The sequence below is a fragment of the Cyprinus carpio genome, chromosome B9, assembly GCF_018340385.1.
Source record: "Cyprinus carpio isolate SPL01 chromosome B9, ASM1834038v1, whole genome shotgun sequence".
Classification (NCBI taxonomy): domain Eukaryota; kingdom Metazoa; phylum Chordata; class Actinopteri; order Cypriniformes; family Cyprinidae; genus Cyprinus; species Cyprinus carpio.
Genome location: NC_056605.1, coordinates 11989583 through 12011037, shown reverse-complemented (window position 1 = coordinate 12011037; position 21455 = coordinate 11989583). Strand labels below are relative to the sequence as shown.

Here is a 21455-nt window from a genome sequence, read left to right as displayed (position 1 = left end):
GAAACCTTGTTTTCACCACACATCGAAGCTCAGAATCGCAACCGATCTGCCAGTTCGTGAGTTTCATACAATAGAGTTACTTTAGAGTGATCTTTTGTGCCTCCCTGTGACAGAGTAAACACTGCCTGTTTATTAATGTGTTTCACTGTGTGTGTATATCATGATGTTTGGGTGTTTCAGTCCAGTTTGCATTTTTTGGTCTTTCTTGAAATCACAGTAGTTTTGAGATGTACTTTGGTTGGACTGGGCCAAATATTTGAGAACTTCTTGTTTTAGTAAAAAAAAAAAAAAAAAAAAAAATACAAATAAGTGAAGCTTGGAAAATAAATGTAATTTTTGGTGGAAATATTGCTTTGGCAACTAGTTGCAATAAAATGTTTTATTTTAATTCAATTTTATTTCAGTTAAATTTTTTTATGGTTTGAGTAATAGATTTAGTTAACCATTAGTCAACCATTACTTTCTACGTCTGTGAAATGGCTCAATATTTGGTTAAAATATTAAAGACTTTAATTAATCTATGTAATCTCTCTCTTCCCTGGCCACATTTAGATGACGACTCCCAGCTGTCAGTGGCAGGGGTCCAAAAGCAGGTGCGTCCGAGACGTAAGGACCTTAATCTGTATGAAGAATACAAACTCAGCCGGACTCTGAGAGGCCGCAACACGAACCGAGGCCGTAGTACAAATCGACGGCGTGAGCTGGAGCAGACTCTACCGCAGGCTCTACTTGCAGACTTGGTAAGGGAACGAAGGGAAAAGACTCGTCTTCGAGTGGCCCGCTGGCGTGCCAAACGCAAATTACAAGCCTGTCTGATGGCCTCGCAGGCTGCGCAGTTTAGCGGCGCTCCTGTGCAGAGTTCACCTGCCCAGCGTGGAGGCCTGATCTCCACCCGCAGGCGAGGCGGAGCGATGGCGCAGCGCGGTGGGCTTGGATTGAGAAGGGGACTGTCAGAGACTGGCACTTATAATGTGCTGCTGCAGCTGGGGCCCAGTCCTACTCAATCAGCTTCAACGCGGGGCATGAATGAGGGTCTGATGCCGTCTGGACCCCCAGCGCTATCACAGCACAGAACCACTGCACCGAGATCAACTTATCAATGATGCAGTGTTTACTAAGTATTGGCACGCTGGGTTGTTGTCATCTAAATGGTTAACCAAGTTTTATTTTCCGAAGTGAGGCACTTTTACTATAAACTAACACTGATCTGTGTCAACCTCACATACAACAAAAATTGGACTATTCATTAATGTTTACTTTATAGGGCTGGGCGGATTTTCCGAATTTATCGATAAAATCGAATTTAGTGCTTTGTCACGACTATTTTTTTTATAAATCTCAATTTTGAATAGAAATATTACCAAATGTGTGACGCACTCTGTGAAGGACCCTAAGTCAAACAATCAAGATCACAAGTCATATGTGTCCATGTTTACATAGAAAAACCATGGAAAAGCAGCGCAATCGAATTCAAACCCTGTAAAGAACTACAACTGTATGTCTGGTATTTCATGTTTGCATCATGGTGACAGGTTGAAACCTGCTGTTCATTGTTTTTACAGAACATTTATAGTTAATAACAGTCTACAGGTGTTATTATAGGCCTACCTTCAGTCATTTTCTGAATAACCTCAACTTTCGAGAATTTGAAAGCATTTTCCTTGTATTATTTCTGAACATATAATATGTATGTTATATATGTAATATGTAAGACAATTTTGTACGAGCTATAGTTGTCGTTCATGAATCTCTTCTGCAAAGATATTTAAAAAGCAATGACAACTTCATGTGTGGTGCACTTTGAATAGAATTTTCTTTAACTAGAGAGTTTATACAGAAAAAGTTACTTGAATCGAGAATCGGTTCTGCAAAAACGTTCTAAAAAAATTAAATTTTATTTTTTTGTGTGTGTATCGCCCAGCCCTACAAAATTAAACTGTTTGGTTATTTAATAACATTAAATAAACTGAAATTGCACTATAAAATGCATTCTAAAATCAACTGAGCTGAATAAAATGTAAACTAAAAGGTACAAAAATATTTTTCAACGATATTGTGGTCATCGGTAAAGAAACTGTACTCTGTACACAGCTGAAACTGATATTTGTTCTCAAAAACATTGTTAGCATGACTGCCCTGGTTATGTTAGCTCACGTGCTTGAAATGTTTTTCATCTGTATGTCTGACTGCAGTGTTCAGGGTGGTTTGAAATACTAATTTGGTTCATTCATTAAAATATATTGTTGCCTAAATTTTTCTAGCAAACGGCATTATTGGCAATAACCATGCTGACCTTCGTTGACCAAAAAGATTTGTATGCCAGTGGTTTTTGAATGAGTACTCACATTGGAAAACTGCTGTGTAAGCTGATGCACGTGTTTGATTTTGAGCAGGCAAATGTGGTTTAACAGAAAAAGCGGTGAATGCGGTTTATAGTTTCTGGAAATTAATCTCTGTTTTGGTAGCTGATGTATGTTTTGGAATGAAAAGGTATGGGATCTTTTCTGATAAAATGCTCACGAGTAGAGTTACTGTCTCAGCAATGGGAAAAACTGTAAACCAAGAGCCGTATCAATTTTGGTTGATTCACTCACAGATATTTTGTATTTTTTTAAACCATAGTGACTTAGAAAACATGCACATACGGTATTGTGACTTGTTTCTTCAATAATTCAGGAGCCGGAGCTTTAAGGATCAAAAGGCACACTCAGTAACTGAAATACTACATTAACATTTCAGACTTTTTATTGTCTTTCAATCAGAACTTCATAAAGCTACATTAATTACTTTATAGAGTACTACCAGTGCTAGTTAAAATTAGTTCAATTAGTATTCTGAGAAATGCAATGAAATTTCAATCAGCTAAGAATAAAACACTTTATAATTTTTTTTTAGATCATTTCTGGTATCAATATAAGGCAATACACAATGAGTTTCACAAAGACTATGTATAAATGTTATTTTAACCCTTTGCAACAATCACAAATTTGCATTACATGGACTCATTGGGGTTGTGGTCGCTTGTTTTATGTCACTATATTTACACAAATGTTCATTTTTGAGTTATTGCTGTCATTCTGAAAGTCACTTCATAATCATTTATCTAGTTTCAAAGCTCTACAGTAGAACAAAGTCCATCTGTTTACAGTAGGTGGGATGTGATTACTAAACATGTTTTCTACAGTTTTCATGTGCTATGTTCAGTGTTTTATGCTGTTTAAAGATGAATAAACATGTAATGTTGTGTGTAAGTATCACATTAAATAAAAGACTGTTCCTAAAATCAGCAAATTTAGTTATGTTCTACCTGCAGAGTAAGCATTTAAATATGTTCATCATTAAAGCAACAACAATAACAATTTAATATGTCCTGCTCATTTGTGTCTAGTTACTTAATCAGGGTGTCTGATTACCCATTGACTATCTTACTACTGATGGCCCCTGGTAAGGTGTAGAAGATAAGAACCAGGAACAAGGTCACAATCAGCAGCACCAGTCCAGCAATGATGTATTTCTTGTAGTTCCCCCAGATCAGGTGAAAGAAACACTTGAAAGGATTCATAAACCAGGAGAAGGAAGTGTCTGGACGACTAGAGAAAAGTTAAAGTTTGATATTAGAAATAATTCACATACAGTAGAACTACATTAAACATAGCCCATAAACACATATCATGTACTGTAATTCAATTCAGTCTTATGTTTTTCAAATGCAATCGGCCTATATGTTTTTAATTTAATTGACAGCTCTAGTAATAATATGAATAAAAACATCAAGTGTATTAGTCTCGTTACTTTGGTTTCTCTAGAGGCTCTGGCTCTTTGCGTGCACGTCCCACTGGATTTTTCTCTGCCTCTTCAGCTGTTACCAGATGAAACTCTGCTTCTACCTTCCCCTACGGAAAGAAAAGAGTTTAAATTCTACTTTTATTAGGTCAGGTTTATGTACAGTAAATACAATCTTGAACAATACCATACCTACTATTGTTTTGTATAGAACAAATGAAAATGGATAACAATTACATTTTGAAAAATTAGTCAAAGGTTAGGTTTTGATTGATTGTCCATGTTTGAGAGATTAATTCACAGTTTTTTTTGTGTGTGTGTGTGTGTGTGTGTGTGTGTGTGTGTGAAATCATTAAATTCACACACTGTGAGTTCTCCGGCTTTAATTAAGGGCCACCAGCCTTTGGAGCGTTTCTGCTGGAAGATAGAGATGTTCTCCATGGTTTCGGTCAGCATTTCCATCTTACAAACTTTAGCTGATTTTGCTCCACGTGGAAACCCATGAAGGTCCAACTCCACCGAGCCTATGGACACATAAACATGACCTTCATGAAGTTTTAACATCAAATATTTTGAGCCTGGTTTCTTAGGAATAAATTGTATTTTTCTGCTACTGAAGGACTGTGAGCTCTACATAGTGTATATATAGCACAAATCCCATCAGGAGGGACAACAGAGCAAATCTAGGGAGGACGTGATACTTATAAAACAGGTGTAAATGTAAGTATGTTAAGCAAAAGAGATTCTTACCCAAGAAGTCATCAGAAGAAAGCCTCTCAAAGTCCCACACCTGCATAACAAGGACCGCAGGGATCTTCTGTTCAGTTTTGTCCAGAGAGAGGATGCTTTCTCGCTTTTGTACCACCACCACTTTCTCAGCCGGCATGTAGTTAAAGGGGAACACAAAGCGCCAGTTGAAGTTACCCTCTCCAGTCAGAGAATTGTAATGGACATCAGTTTCCTGGCTGTCATCTTCAAGCCCCTTTAACCACCTGAAAAAAAGCATGAAATTTACCAGAATTTACTGTTGACTCTGATGTTCTCTGTAAAGAATATTAAACAGCATCATTTGTTTTTTTTTTTTAGAAAACTTCTCCTTTTGCAATAACTGTACCACAATTCAAAAGATGTTTTAATGTTTTTGAAAGAATCTATGTTCACCAAGACTGCATTTATTTGTTTAAAATTAGAATAAACAGTAATTATTACAATTTATTTTATTTTTTAAATGTAAATGCAAATCTGAATTTTCAGCAGCCATAACTCTAGTCTTCAGTGTCACGTTGCTTAAAGGGATAGGGAAAATTATTTCATTAATTACCCTCATGTTGTTCCAAACTCGTTAGACCTTTGTTCATCTTTGTTCATCTTTTAACACAAATTAAAATATTTTTGATGAAATCCGAGAACAAAAAGGGTCAGGAAGCTCTCGAATTTCATCAAAAATATCTTAATTTGTCTTCCAAAGATGAATGACACAAGGGTAATTAATGACAGAATTTTCATTTTTGGGTGAACTATCCCTTTATAATTTTTGTGGAAACCATAACTTTTTCAGGAGTCTTTGATCAATTCAATGCATTCTTGCTGAATTAAAGTATTAATTTCTTGCAAAAAAATAAAATAAAAATAAAATTCTTACTGACCCCAAACTTTTGTAAGGTAGTACATATTGAGAGACTTTTTCCTAAATAATTACATAATTAAAATGATTACAAATAATTAAAGACTGTCTATGTTTACTGTGATCCACTTACCCTTTGATGTAAATGTCACTTGACTGCTGTCCTGTTATGAAGTTGGTGTCCTCCAGAATTACATCTTCAGTGTTCCAGATAATGATCCTCAGCTCATACCTTTATAAAAAACATAACATAAGATGGCACAAACAAGTGTTACATTTCCAAAACAACCTAGTAAGATGGTTTTGTGAATCTTCACCTTACCCTTTGGGTTTGCGAGGGGAAATGTCCACAGGAGGGCCGGGATGAGGCATATCCATTGGAAAAATGTCCACCCACATCTGCAGATGACCCTGAGAAACATGCAAATGGACATTTATTTAAATGACATTCACTTCACATCACCACCCATACTGTATAGGTATATATAGTGCATTAAGGTTACGTAAACCTCTAAATAACACACATTACCTGGTCTATTCCTGGTTTGTCCTTGAGGTAGAGTGCGCGAGTTTCAATATGCTCTGGCACAAGTTTACAACCCCCATTGGGCATCTCAGACCACCTCTGCAGCACCTTCAGAGCCAGGTGCTCATACGACTCCACCATCTGATCTGTGAAACAGCAGCAAACACTTGTGGTACATTGCTCCTCTAAATATTAATCAACAATGTCATGATGTACACCAAAAGAATGACCTACCTTCATCAGGAAATACAGTTTTCCCCGTAAAAACTTTGCTGCCGATGGTAATACGTCCTGGAGAAAAGTGAGGGTTGTCCAGTCTGTTTTCTTTACATAGCTTAATCAACAGTTCTGTTGGCTTGATGCAGTCCCTCCATGCATTATAACCCTCACTAGGTCACATAACATCATCAATTGATGCATCAAAGTTGGGCATGAAACTAACTTGAGAAGATGAAAATGTTACGATACACAGTAAATACTCACATGGCATATTCAGTAGGCAGGCCGCAGGTAGCTCGATGCCTGCTGTAAAAACGGTTCTCCAAATCAATCTGTGTTTCTCCAATCAAATCATCACCGCCAACCATGTCATAGTCATAGATGAGAATAGTTAGCAGGGATTCCTTGGGAAAAGTGGCTTGAAATTCAAAGGATCTGAACAGCAGAGGAAGATAAAGAAAAAATGAACCTCAAAAAAACAAACAAAAAAAACATGCAGTTAGAAGAATTTCAAAGTGATTTTCTCAATCATTGTGCTTGTTCACCTTCCAAACACTGGGTTGAGCTGCTTCGGGATGTAATTGTCTCTGTCTTTGATCTCAGTTTTCCCAAGTTTCAAGACTATGTAAGGGTCTGCTTTGCCATCTGGGTCCGCAGGGTGCAGGTTGAAGGCCTAAAATGCACAAGAGAGCCCAGTTGAGCACGGGAAAGAATACTGATGAACAGAAAGCTCAAAAGAATAGCATTTGTTTGAAATTATAAACCTGTAAAAATCTTAACCGTCACTTTTGATCAATTTAATGTGTTCTTGCTTTACCAGTGGAGTTAGGTAAGAATTATCAAAAATGAACCAATAAGTACTTTAATTAGCATCAATATTCCAGAATCAAAAATAAGAAAGGCACTTACTGCAACTATGTACACACGGATAAGAACGTCCACTGCTGTGTTTGGAGGAATACCCTGGTTTATTTTAAACTGCCCAGAATCCAAATATCCATCCTCCTCCTCATCATCTGCTTCAGGCAGCTTGTACAGACAGAACCTGCCCTGATGGCACAATCAGTGATATGAATTCTGTGACCTGGGTCTTAAAAGGTTTCCATGTATGTAATGGTACTTCATGCGAAACCACTTTACCTTAAACTTTCCAACAAATCTGTCGTCAGCAGAACCTTCTTCCTCATTAGCCTTTCCTCGATAGAGTTCAAAGGTTTTAACCCAGTCGTCAAAAGGCCCGAACTCAGCCTCCAGCTCTTTGTCATACACCTAGAGTGATTAACAAGTGAGAATGCACATCCAATTCATGGAGAAATCATCAATTAATGTATAGAAAACATTTGCAGGTAAACCAAGAATTGTAATGACACATTTTACCTGTAGTGTTGAAAGCCTGGGCTGTTCTATCACACTCTTGTAATTCACTTCCTTTTTCTTGTCCTTAATGTTTGAAGCTAAAGATACAACACACACACACAGCATATCAAAATAACTTGCACACAGTCTAAATTACTTTAAAGGTAAACTGCTTTTTAAAGAATCACATAAATATTCTTTTATCACTTCCACCAGCAGTTTTCAGTGTCTTACACAGCCAACACAAAATAACCAGCTGACAACTTCCCAACATACTGCCATTAACAAGAAACCACGGGTTAGTTTTTTTTGACATGCTAACCCTCACCAGACACAACACAGTTAGTGCATTTATACACTGCAAATTAGTAAACTGTTATATCCTAAAAGCTCAAATATCTGGGGTTAGTAAGATTTGTTTTTGAAAGAAATTATGACTTGTATTTAGCAAGGACACATTAAATTGACAGTAGAGACATTTATAATGTTAAATGCTATTCTCTCTCTTTTGTACAGAGCCAGCACACTTCATGCCTAAAATAATTAAAATAAATAATAATAATAATAATAACAATAATAATAATAATAATTACAGGGATTAATCAATAAACCCTGGGAACATATTCTTTATTGGAGGTCACAATTTAATTAGAATCAGGAAACTCTTAAATTCTTAATTTATTTGATAAATATATTTCTCTATGCTTTTGATAAACATACTTTGATAAATGTTTCTTAAGCACCAAGTCAGCATATTAAAATCATTTCAAAGAATTATGTGAAACCAAACCATTAAACAATAAAATTAATTCATCTTTACATATCAAAACAAAATTCCTGTTTTAATTTAAAAAAAATCTTACAAACCCTAAACTTTTGAAAAATAGTGAATGTGCACAAAACTGAGAAATAGAGGTGGGTTCACTGGGATTGCAAAATGTCATATGATCTCCTGTGTAAGCACCATTTACTTAAAAAAAGAAAAAAAAAAAAAGTTTTTAAATGAATATATGCACAGGGTTTGCATAGTGAACAAAACATTCTGCAATCCTGTTGACCGCAAGAAAAAGGGCCATACAATGGACAGTCTCCCAGTCATTCTTACCCAGACTGATCAATCCTTCGGAAATAATGTTCTCCAGAGGAGTTACTGAAATACATCATAACGTGATCATGTTTGACTAAAGCTGGAGCATGGTTTGTCTACATAATCTAGAGGACAAGACTCATTCTGGAATAAACTCAGATATCACTTACTGTTTTCAAAGAGCAGTGGAAATGGATTGTTTTCTTTTTGCTTTGCCTAAGAAAGAAGTTGTGGTACAAAACAACTAGTTAGGCAAAAACACCCAAGTCAAATAAGACCAACTCCTGCTAACAAACTATTTTGGAAGCTTACCACTTGGATCTTCTCCATTGATGCATAGTATTTCGACCACCAATCAATGACGTTATCAGCAGACTCATCAGCTGTGGTGCGTTTCTTCCTTTTTGTAGACCTCCGTTTGCTCTTCTTCGACACCTGGCATTGATGAAGAGTGTTTATTTGCTTCTATTTACACATATGTGCTTTCAGGAATCAGAGACATAGATTAAGGGGTGTGCAGGATAAATACATATTTGGTGTTAATATGATGTTTTCTCAATTTATTTAGTTTATCCAAAATTAAACAAACAAACCTTCTTGTCCTGGAAGTCTGGCTCAGTTTTAGGGGCAGGGGTGATTATTTCCTCCTGCTCTATTTCAATGGCGATCTCCTCATTGGGCGGTGGCACAACACTCTGCTGCAGAGACAACTGAGCCACTACAGGCCAAAAACAAACCATACTTTTAATTAGATTTAGACAATCATTTTTGTTTAGTAGGTTTAGGGATTTATTAAAAAACAGACAGATGTGTTTGAGCAGGGTTTGAAATAAATTTTGCAGATGCAAGATTAAGCATCCCTGTCCGAGACCATCTGGACTTATATATAATTGGGGGCTGGGCTCATAATATTTTGCTAAGACATTAATTATTTTATGCTCAGTGTTGGGAAGGTTACTTTGAAAATGTAATAGGTTACAGATTACAAGTCACCCTATCTAAAATGTAATAAAGAGTGTAATTATTTCAATTACTTTATTAAAGTAACGTAACTGATTACATTTGATACATTTGACAAGAAATAGTTTAATATCCATGTTACCGTTTTTGAAATCAAATCTTTGCATATTTATGACCGGAAAAACTGTCATCTAACAATAGCTTGGAAAAAAGTTAATCTTAAAAAAAATAAAGCATATACATAAACCAAAATAGGAAAGTAAACAGTTATTGAAAAAGCACATGTCCTATTTGGTGTCCTAACATTTGTGTCTCATATTTTAGAGCAGTCACTGCGATTTATGAAAGAAATCAATTAAATCTGTATGTAGGTGTGTGTGAAAAAAAATTCAGATGTAACCCCCTTTGTAATCAGATTTAATGACACATTTTTTCTCGGAAAGTGTAACTGATTACAATTACATTTATTTTCTAATTAAATTACATAATTTAGTTACATGTAACTAGTTACTCCCAAGCACTGCTCATGCTAGAAGAATAGCTTAGACAGAGTTAGATATTTTGCTGAAAAAATTGACAGTGTAGTAAATTTTGTTACTGGGACTGTAACTGTGACGTGCGTTACCTGCTATATTTTTGGGTTCTGGTTGGGGCTGCTGGATGGGCGAGGGGATGTATTTGAATAAGGCCAGGTTGTTGATCATATGACTACCCACAAGTGTGCTCCGGCCAAAGGCCCTCCAGTCCACCACAGTGATAGTGAGAGGAGGGAGGAGGTATTCGTTTTCAGGCAGCTCCTATAGACAGATAACAGCGGCCACAGACATGCTGATATCAGCTGAACATTCAGCGAATCACAAGAACAGAGCATACGTACATGACACCATGTACTCTGTTATTGCAGCAGTTAACTTACCACATCAAAGGCATCCACAAGTATTGTGAAGTTCGGGTTTTTCTTGTAACTCTGTATCACTGAAGAGTTGACGCCTCCTCCTGCACACTTGATAAAAACTTGGGGCCGATCGACAGATAAGAGCTGAACCTTCTTCAGTTCTCTGAGGCCCCAAAACAAAACCTGCAGTGCACAGAAACACGAACTCAACAATACTTGTATTCATAGTACAGATAAAACACTAACAGTGTACAGTACACTGAAAAAAGTTACATTTATTTAAAAAGAGTCATAATGGTAGATCCATATTACAATTCTGAAATAGACATAACACTTTATTACACATTACACATTTTTAAGTAAAAATGTAATAACACCTAATAATAGTGAGACCTGGTATACACTGTAGACCACAAGACTGTTTCCTCCTACTACCATGTAGGTTTGTCTATACTGTATATGTGAACACTGATCAGATAATGAATGGCATTTGAGAGAGAGAGGAATTCACAACACTTTTAGGAAAAGACCTTTGATTTTTCAAACGAAAAAGCTCTGAGTAACAAAGGTTTCAGAACAAGATGTCACAAGTTGACACATGAAATATGTAAATACATCTAGCAGAAAGCAAATTCAAAAGGCAATATTCAAAAGGAAAAATGTGTTCCATTTATAGGAATTGCCCTGAATGGGTTCACTGAATGCAATGATGTTGCTGAACCTGAATTATTTAAATCTGTATTGTATGTACTGTATGTACACAGCTGTTCAAAAGTTTGGGATCAGTAAGATTTTAATGTTTTTAAGTTTTTAGTGTCTCATTCACTTTAATATTAATGATATATGAAAAACATTAATATTGTGAAATATTACTGCAATTTGTAATATTGCTATTCTATTTTAATATACTTTCAAATATAATCTATTTCTGTGATGCAGTGCTGAATATTCATCAGCCATTACTCCAGGCTTCAGTGTCACTCCATCCTTCAGAAATCAGTCTAATATGTTGATTTCTTATCAGGGTTTATACTGTTGTGCTGCTTAATATTTTTTGGAACCTGTGATACTTTAGTTTTTTCGATTCTTTGATGAATAAAAAGTGGAAAAAAATATAAAAACATATAAATCTTTTCTAACAATATAAGTCTTTACGATCACTTTTTATCCATTTAACACATCCTTGCTGAACAAAATTATTATTATTTTTAAAAAGCTAAAATTTACTGACCCCAAACATTTTAATAGTAGTGTATATTGTAACAGTGTATATTGTTTCTATTTTGAATAAATGCTGTTCTTTAAACTTTTATTTATCAAAGACTCCCCCCCAAAAAAGCATCACAGGTCCCAAAAAATATGAAGCTGCACAACTGTTTACAACATTGATAATAAATCAGCATATTAAAATGATTTCTGAAGGATCATGTATAACTGAAGTACTGATGCTGAAAATTCAGCTTTGCTTCACATGAACAAATTATATTTTAAAGTATATTAAAATAGAGAACATTTTAAACTGCAACAATCTTTCACAAAATTATATATATTTTTTTCTGTATTCTTGATCAAATCAATACAGCCTTGATAAGCATAAGAAACTTTTTACTGATCCCAAACTTTTGAACGGCACTGTATCAATGTATGTTTTTAAAAAATCCTTATACAGTTTTAATGAAAAAAAAAAAATAAATACATAATAACTTTGTGTATGTGGGGGCTTAGTTCGTGAACTTATTAAATCTATGGTTCATAAATGATTTTCAAGAATAATGATGGCCTTGGGATTCAAATGACTAATGACCATGAATCTAAAAAGAAAAAAACACAAATAAAGTCTTTATTGTCAATGTATGAAATGAAACACACAAATCTCAAAATCTGTCTCACGCTATGCAATGATTTCTTTCAGGACCACTATCGTCAAAGATGACTGAAAATTATCATACAGTTTGGATTGGTGTTATGGTTCTGTTCTGGGCAAGAGCTCCCTGCGCATCCATGCAGCCTAGCATGGATAAAAGCAGGAAGAGCACCAATAACCCCCCACGGTAAACAGAACTGAACCAACATAAATGTATTGCAGATATCACTAAGGTTCAATAATTTAATGTAACATTTTAGAAATTAGTCTGATTCAAAGGAGAATCAGAAGGCTGAATCCTGACTGACGAGTGGAGGAGTTGGGGATGGAGGAGGGTTAAAAGCTATTGAGCCACGTGTAAGCTGGTGATAATACTGAAGGACCTTATAAATGAGTGCTGTGATAGGTGTCGCATCACTATTAGTAGATGTGGATCGGCTGATACGATCTTGACTCATATGACCTGCCAGAACTGACACTATGCTTGATTTTTAGAACTGTCAGCTAAACTAGAGAGCAATGCAATGCGCCTTAATTGCAGAATGGTAATGAAGTGGTTACCCGTTTTTTTGTATTTAACATATAAACCATTAGTCACAGATTGTTCACCTCAATTCTGTATTTGCAGAGCACAGGTCGAATGTATGAGGGTACTGGGATAACCCCTCCATCCGGCTCATCTAAATCAGGAAGTGTGTGTTCTCCTGACTTTGAGATCTACAGAATCATGGGACAAGACAAACAACAGACAGGATATTACATTCTGATTTATATTACAGATGTTAGTAGGACATAAAAATAACTAATTATTAATTATAGCAGTAGTTGTAGATGTAAAAGTAATATTAATAAATAGCAGAATCAACCACATCTGTACTGTAAATGCAGATTACTGTCATGTGTTGTTGTGTTTGTAAGACTGGACCTGAATGAGTTCAAACGCTCCCAGTATGTCTCCTCCTGACAGACTGCCACAGAACAGGGGGCTGTACTGCAGCTGAGGAGGGGAGTATCGCTCCTCTGAGAGTCTGACTACAGGAACAGCCATTGTCGACCCCAGGTACTCTGTACCCTAGAGAAAGCAAACCATCACTTCAGCTCAAAATATTTAAGACAGAAATTGCAAAGATTAAGAGAAACAATACAACTTTTTTTTTCAGCTGCATATAATGGTTAATTAAATTACAGGACAATCCACACTAGTCTGTATACTGTATAAGTGAATGTATTTTCCTCACCACTGCATCATCATCATACACTTCAATCACAACAAGCGGTGGCTCCTGGACTATTTCATAAAGCCCCCCACACAGAAACACATTATTAATCAGGATCAGCTGATTCCATGTGGGAGTCAATGTTTGCTTTATGATCTAAAAAAAATACAATATAAACAAATATCAATTACCTTTTCACATAATAAGATCATTTGCTTTGTGTAATTATATCCTTTGTGGCTAATTACCCAAAACCAAGTATGTGTATGTAAAATAGGTGCTCTTACTTATCCATTTTCTAAAATGTATTTTGACAACCGATTCACTAATTAAAGTTCCTATACTTCAAAACCTAGCACTTTTTCATTGAACCATAATAATACCGTTATATATTATATTATATATACAGTATATATTTAGACATATTACTACAGTATTTTTCACTTCTGGATCTGTATTTGTTAAAAGTTAAGTCTAATTTAAACTCAACTAGTGAAAGAATATTCTAATACAGAATACACTAGTGCAGTTAGCAGCATTATCTATGTTTTTTTTTTTTTTTGTCTAGAATATCATCACAGAAACTCATGCTTACACCAGTGCTTTGGCTACTGGACAGAAAAGACACCCAGGCAAAGGGGTCTGAGAGGCCAGTGTTGTCTGCTGCAATGAGACCACGAGCCTGGTACATATGAGCCCTCAGCTGGAACAAGTGCTGCTCTGCAAGCCAACAACAAACAGGGTCAAACATGCAAATCAGTGTCTTACAGATACAAAGAATGGATACTGAAGGATACTGAAGAAAAATAACAACAAGACAGAGCACTGAGCAGTCTTGCCTGTGTAAAGTAAATAATCAGGAGGAGGGCCAGTCCTGTGCTCAGATGAGATGCCTTCCAGTTCAAAGCCTGATGGGAGATTGTCCAACACGTGGGGTGAATCTCTGCTAGTTCCCAGCCATAAATACACGTCAAGTTTAGCTTGGACTGTCCATCCTGGTCCACGCTTCCCTGGAGGCTGAAAGACACATTTCCTTTTAAAAGTTAAAGGAGAAGTGCCAGGACAAGTTATTTAGCATTTGTCAATTTACTATTTGATTGCAGAGTTCAGACCTTGAGGAACAGGGTCTTGATCTTCCCACAGTCTTGGCCTCTCTGCTCCAGGCTTTCTGAGAAGAGCAGATGACGAGCAGGGATTCTGGCATACGCCAGACGCTTGTGATTACTGACCAGACACACAAACACATCTGGTAAAGTGTGTTGAGGCTGAGAAAGGCATGAGATGAAGATAAATATTAGTAATGATGGAGACTTACATTATACGTATAAGAGTTCAAGGATGTGCATGTAACAATGACACAAAATAACAACCTCTTCCACGAGGAATCGCAGTTTCTTTTTAATTTTCTGGACTTCCAGCATCATCTCTTTTACAGTCAAAGATCTTCTCTTGGGCTCGAGGAGTCCTCCTGCTACTTCTGTCATACTCTCCTGAAGAGCAGCAAAGAAAACCAAAGACTAATATACAGACACCACAAGTCAAAAGTTTAAATACACTTCTCATAATCCTAAACACTTCTATAAATTGAACCTACAAATTAATTTCTTTACAACTTTTATATTTTGCTTGTGAAAAGAATGAGTTGGACTTGACTGTGGAGGGAAAAGCAGCAATGAGCAATAGTTTACAGTCATACAAGAACAGTAAAAAACAGAGGGCTAGTCTGAAGTTTAACAGATAGAGGTCTTCAAAAACGAGAGAATGCACAGAAGAGACTCACCAGCTCCTGTTTGCACAGAGTGAGCCTCTTTTTGTCCAGTAAGGTCAAGTTGCTTCCCTTCGCCTTCTTTTCAGCAAAAGCAATAAACTCGCTGCAGTAAACATACCATTACATCCAGCAGAAACATAATTAGGACACAATTTTAGAATTTCATTAAAGAGAGCACATTAAAGGGATAGGTCACCCACAAATTAAAATTCTATCATTATGTTCTCATGTTTTTCCATAACTGTATCTTTATCTATGGAACACAAAATAAAAATGTCCCACTTGTTTTTTGTCCATACAATGAAGGTCAAATCTTTCCAAAACAACAACAGAACAAAAATCATTCAATTTTAAAAAACAAAAAATAAAAAAATAAATGGACCACGGATAAAAGAAAGTTGAAACAACAAAGGGGAGTAAATTATGACAGAATTGTCATTTTTGGGTGAATAGGCCTTATATACAGTTCATGAATAATACATTTTCTTTAATCTCGTGAAATAAAACACCTGGTTTTGCAATAAAAACAGTAACTTTCAGAATGCAGAACTGTGACACAAAAGTGAAAACTAACACAACAGTGACACCTATTGGGTGTTCAGAAATTTTTTTCACCCTATCACATTGTACATGAAACTTAAAAAAAAAAAAGGAAGTTATGACCCTATTAATGGTAAAGAGCTTTTGTTCTGGTATAACTGAATATCTCCATTAACCCTCTATGGTCATTAGACTTACCTGGCATCTCTTCTAAATTCTTGAAGAACATGACGCATGAGAGTCCCGGCTTCTGGAGACAACATTTTATCCAATTCTGCCACCTTAGTGACTCCCTCCTCCTGATAAACATTAAATGAAAAGAATCACATGAACTACTAGCTGATTACATTGTAATGTAATAAAACACTACAGGGTTGAGGGTTCACATCACATACAAACATCAGGGCAATTGTGTCCAGCATGTTGGCGTGATGGAGCCGGTACGCTCGATCCTCCCAGCTGCTATAAATATACACACAGGGCTTCTGCGTTCCAATGGGCAAGTGCATGTAATGCCTGCACAAACAAGATTATGGGTCCAGTCATGATTAAGGTATTTTCCATTATTTAATGAAGGTATAAACTTGTGTTGTTTGTGTTGTAAGCACCTCTGTGCATCTCCAAAAAGAGGTCTTTCTGGTGTTGTAGTAGATTTGCACGGCATTGTTGCTGCGGTGTCCAATAGAGGAGTGGTCACTGACACATCTTCAAGCTTTTTCTTTGAAGGAGGTGGTGCAGTACCATCAATTAAGTTCCCAAAGTTACCTGAATAAACAAGCACACATTTAAAGGGGTCATATTATTTGTATAATCTTATTCTTGTTAGTATATCAACATTATCTGTTCAAAGACATTTAGTATGTTACAGTAAAACAGTTAAGTCATTTTAATTATCTGTGCCCCACCCACAAATCGTGTTGTTACCACAGTATTTTTCTATTACAAAGAACTGAACATTTCTAACAATTGTGACATTCAAAAAGAGTGTTGAATGTATTGATTTAGCTCAACTGTTCAGCCCTGTTACCAAATATATTTTATGGAAAAAAATGGCCATGAACAATTAAAAAAAAAAAAGATTTTCTTTTATTTATGAGAGATTAAACCAATACTTGGTCTCAAACTAAAGTCTCTACTGAGTGACAGCATAGCTGGATAAATATGCCTCGCTTTTATTGATCCATTCTATATTTTTTACATTTAGTTAAAAAAACATCTAGAATTAATCCTGTACATTTAGACACGGACAATACTTGAAAAAAATGGCAAACTTTACAAAAATAGGCTGAAAATAAAATATTTAATATTTAATTTATCCTCATAAAGGCTGACTATGAACATTAACTCCACCATGACCAGAAAAAAAAAGAAGTAAACTTATGAGTTTTCAGACCCTATTTTGTTCCTATTTGTGGTAAATGCCATGTTTGTGAATGTAAAACCTGTTATGTTTACCAATGGTGAACTCAAGGCTGACAGGTCTATCACCGATTCTTCTGTCAATCATGGAGGCCTCAAACACACAACCAAAGAGCAGGAACGTTTCCATGTCTTCATCATTTATCTAAAATAAAGTTAAACAATGACTTGGGAGGCTTTACAATATAATGGAAATGTTAGTGTAATGGAAAGAAATGGGGGGGGGGTGTATAAAGAAGAAAGACTGCTGCAAAACCTTCACCTTCTGTGGGGGCTCCACTGGCATCACCTCAGGCCCTATGGTCTTGGACTTGTCTTCCTCTCCTCCGGCTCCAGTCCCAGGTTTGGGATCTTTCGCTCCTGCTTTTCCTCCCTTGGTATCTTTCAGACTGATTTTTGAGAGCAGTGATTTAGAGTCAGGAGCACCTCCAGACAGGATCTCCACACTCAGCTCTATGTAAACCCTGCCTCTGTAGGACACCCCCTCTCCAACACCCTCGTTCAGCTCCTGGCTGTCGTCCACCAGTGTGGAATTACGAAGTGAACCGTAGAGGTTGATCCATGCCGGTCCGAATGTGGGCAGAAAACCTGAGAAGAGCAATGAAATATTAAATTATAGTATGCTAAATAACAACCGCCATTTGTTTGAAGATGGAACTTGGTTTGATTTTTTTTTTGTATTTTGTTTTTCTAACAAAATCATTTTCAGACATTCCTATGGTGTCCAAATACTTTTTGTGGCCATTATAATTCGAACATCATTTTTTTAAACAATGTAATGAAATGGCGAACCATTGTCTCCGTCGTTGTCATTTGAGATGGTGTGTAGATCAATGTAATGAGTCCCAATGGCCACATCATTCATGCTTCCCTCATCCAGAACCCGGATCTTCAGTCTTTGACACAGTGGAGGAAACATCTCCTTAAACACCACCTGCTCGTTCCACACTGGGTCTGCTGTGCTCTTCTGAGTAGATGTCCTGCCCTTTCAAGCAGAAAAAAAGAAAGCAAGTATCACATATACTGTATGCATTACTATACAAGCACAGTCACTAACCAGCATACCCTAATACTGACCATAACACTAAAATAACCAAAAAGCACCGTGTAGGTATTTTTAAAGGAAAACTATTAAAATGGTTTTATTTATTTATAATTTTTTGTGATTGAAATATTTGGTAAAGTTCTAATAAAATAAAATTAAATATAATTATTAAATGAAAAACTTGGAAAAAATGAAAATTAGAAATGCTTAATCAGTAAAAACTGAAGGATTATATTACTAAAACTGATACAAATGCATAGACATATTTAAAATAAAACTAATACAAATTACAAAAACATAAAACTGCTAAAATCTAAATTAAAATGAAAATACGAAAATAAATACTATATTAGTATATAACTAATACTAAAATAACATTCATTGAGGCGAAGTAATAATGACAGAATGTTTTCGTTTTTGGTTAACTATCCCTTGAAGTGTGTTTGTTTTGTAATAAGCACTGAATTGTGAGCTTACGACTTGCCCGAAGAATGACACCTCTACATAAGGATCTATGAGCGCTGTCGTGTCTCCAACAAAGGCTTTGGTCACGTTTGCCATAATACTGGAGTTTATTCTGGGAAGACCTTCTGCACGGTACACTATCACGTAAAACCGAGCCCACGGTCGTTCAGGGTTTAAGCCCTCGGGAAGCAGGAGGTGTCTGGAGGAGGACAAAGGTTTTCAATATTATTTTCATGAGACACAAAGGAGAAGTAGTGGCAGTTTATCAAAAAGGAAAGTCACTGAATTAACCTTTATTGTCTGAATACTAAAGCAACAAAGCGTATCCTAAATTATAAATGATTTCTTAGATATCTGCCATCATGGCTGTCCAGAATAACAATCTTAAAATAGTAGGAGATGAGATCTGTATTTTTTTATTACATTCAATCTTTAATATGCCATAAAACATACTGAGATCTTACTTTTCGATCTGTTCTTCAGCATCACTGAACTTCTGGGACGGTGCTGCAACATCTCCCTTTCCTGACACACTGATATCACACTTCAGATGACCTTTCACCCCTGTGCGGATGTCAGCGGGGTCTGTGAGCGTGGCCCACTTATTGATGAACTGATGGCCTGGCACAGCAAGACAAGATTTAGTGTTGTTTTACAAGGAGAATAACCAATAATCCAGATCTCAGACCAGATTACGCTCTAGTTAAAGCAAAGATGTGACCAACTGCAAACCAAGTGTTTACCAGGTTGGGAGTAAACCGTCCCAACATCAATCTTGAAGGTTCCCACACAGTAGCTCTTCATGATCTTTGAGTGCATGACCTTTGAGAAAAGTGCACAAAATTAAGCATTGCAGGTTACACCAAGAAAAGCGTTTTGTTTAGCCTAAGTATACTTACAGATAGTTTGATGACTTTGTCCAAAAAGATGTCTTGATTGCAAAAGAAGTCGAACACAAAATACTGTTGGGATAAGAACATGGTTATTATATTTTTGCCATTAATGATCAGAAAGTGTCCATCAAAGACGGCATGATCACCTCATTGTAAAAGGGAGCGTTGGTTCCTTCTTTCACAGACGTCTGTTTTTTCTCATCTCCAATTTCAATCACGACACTAGGGTCTATATTATCCCCGACTAGCTGCCTAGCCTCTGTTATATTGATGGAGATTTAGAAAGAACAGGTTTTGACTTTCAGTATTAGGAATATCAGCTTTATCATCTCTAAACAAGAAATAACTGCAACTTTCACTCAAAATTGACTGAATTCTACCTGGAAATGCTGTGGTTTGCTTTCACCTTCCAAGATCTTGGCCACAGGTTTACACCTTTAAAGTCAGAAAAAGTCAAAACATGACCATGTTGTACATAATCTGCAAGAAATAACACATTACACTGTGTAAAGTTTGGAGAGAAAAACAAAAAGTGCCTTTTTGTATGAGCAGTCTGTCTGAAGGAAGCGGGTGCAGAGGTGGATGCTTCAGAGGGTCCAGGCTGGGGTACGTCTACCACGTCTGGATCATCAGGATTCATTTCAGACTCAGCCTCTAAAGCGTAAAGATTAAACCAGCTCAGTCAGAATTGGTTTACAAGCATTTGAAACATTTGTAAGGATCAGCTGCCGTATGTCTGAATTTATGGTGTCAACAAAACCATGCAGTTAATCCTCGTGAAATGCTCTACATCTTATGTAACACAGGCCTAGTGTTTGCATTCATGGTCTTACCTAGAGCATTTTTGTTTGCGATTACAACACCCTTGTGTCCTTTCCTGTGTTTCTTCTTCACTTTTATTCCAAACTTTTTGCTGCAGAAACACATTTGAATATCAGACCGTTGTAAATAATAACTCCTCTAAGTAATTTTTTTTAAAGTTTTTGTCTCTTTCACATAATTAACTTGTAATGAGGAGTCCTATTAGTTAAAATGAGTTAAATTGGGACTAGTGAGGATTTACATATGAAACCCTAAAAGCCCAATGTTAACAATGTTAATATTGAGCAAGTTAACCTGTTGGGCTTTTCTATTTATATAAAATAACTATTGACTGTTTATGACTATTTATTAGATATCAGCCATTTATGCAATCTGTGCTATTCAGAGAAGCGATAAACAAGTAAAACAGCTTTTTGAAGAAAAACTGTTCCCAGGAGAGCTTACCCATGTGGCGCAGTGCTGTCTTTATCTCGGTCCATTCTTGCCGGAGGAATTCATTCAAGAGAAAATATCCTGCGACTGTAACTCACTCCATCAAGCGAGACAGTGAGTGCACTTCCTCCCCAAATGTCTGTTTGACTTTCTGTTGCCGAACGATTGCATTACAAACAAGGGTGGAAGACTGTGGCATGTGTGTTTTTAGGAAACTCAATAAAGGCCATATACAACATTTACCATTGCAAAATTAAAGGATTATCAATAACATCAATCACTCCACTGCCAAAAACACAGATAGGAATCTTGTGTTGTATTGTGTAATATTGTAACTTCATAGTCCTGCGGTAAATATTACATTTTAAGTTGGATAGAATTGTGCATGAAGTCTGTCGTTTTTAAGTGTGCACTCAAACATTCTCCCTTATCAGAATGAAAGTATGACTGAGGCCATAAAACGACATTTGACACATGGCATTCAAGCTTCTCCATCTGGACTTTTGTGGTACCACTTTACTGTAAGCTTCTACACATTAA

The 21455-nt window shown here is 36.3% G+C and overlaps 2 protein-coding genes across 4 annotated transcripts in view; one reads left to right on the top strand and one right to left on the bottom strand.

Annotated features, from left to right (window-relative positions):
• Window positions 1–3291, top strand: part of LOC109096276 — a 13822-nt gene extending 10531 nt beyond the window's left edge. Inside the window, exon 7 of one of the 2 annotated variants that reach the window (XR_006155578.1) lies at window positions 553–682. Coding sequence is in view for 1 of the 2 variants with exons in the window: in XM_042730961.1 (XP_042586895.1) it covers window positions 553–1103 (551 nt within the window). In the remaining variant the exon portion in view is untranslated. Of the gene's footprint in view, window positions 1–552 lie in introns of both variants that reach the window. The other variant, XM_042730961.1, reaches the window with a different exon arrangement.
• On the bottom strand, window positions 2728–21455 carry LOC109096648 (fer-1-like protein 6). 2 transcript variants are annotated; one of them, XM_019110276.2, is made up of 42 exons: window positions 20928–21455; window positions 20495–20574; window positions 20198–20315; window positions 20042–20096; window positions 19808–19939; window positions 19668–19730; window positions 19512–19590; window positions 19233–19389; window positions 18781–18967; window positions 18051–18243; window positions 17521–17846; window positions 17295–17403; window positions 16448–16604; window positions 16235–16355; window positions 16038–16138; window positions 15312–15402; window positions 14902–15021; window positions 14644–14796; window positions 14371–14548; window positions 14127–14251; window positions 13553–13687; window positions 13240–13386; window positions 12924–13031; window positions 10472–10633; window positions 10181–10352; window positions 9189–9313; window positions 8908–9030; window positions 8766–8811; window positions 8614–8658; window positions 7530–7606; window positions 7293–7421; window positions 7062–7202; window positions 6698–6825; window positions 6417–6587; window positions 6168–6322; window positions 5937–6079; window positions 5730–5818; window positions 5541–5639; window positions 4534–4775; window positions 4150–4307; window positions 3793–3893; window positions 2728–3590 (listed from the first exon to the last, which is right to left on the bottom strand). In XM_019110276.2, the coding sequence occupies exons 1-42, from the start codon at window positions 20960–20962 to the stop codon at window positions 3410–3412; spliced, it is 5457 nt and encodes a 1818-aa protein (XP_018965821.2). In that variant the 5' UTR covers window positions 20963–21455; the 3' UTR covers window positions 2728–3409. The 2 variants fall into 2 exon arrangements, with proteins under 2 accessions (XP_018965821.2, XP_042586893.1); XM_042730959.1 differs by lacking the exon at window positions 8614–8658.

Bases quoted from the DNA above. Each gene is read 5' to 3' on its own strand.
- LOC109096648 (XM_019110276.2), bottom strand. From the start codon at position 20,962: ATGGACCGAGATAAAGACAGCACTGCGCCACATGG. The intron at 19,591-19,667 runs GTAAGTATACTT...CTTTTCTCAAAG, and splicing joins ACAAAGTCATCAAACTATCT to GTCATGCACTCAAAGATCAT. The intron at 17,404-17,520 runs GTGAAGGTTTTG...ACTTTATTTTAG, and splicing joins CAGTGGAGCCCCCACAGAAG to ATAAATGATGAAGACATGGA.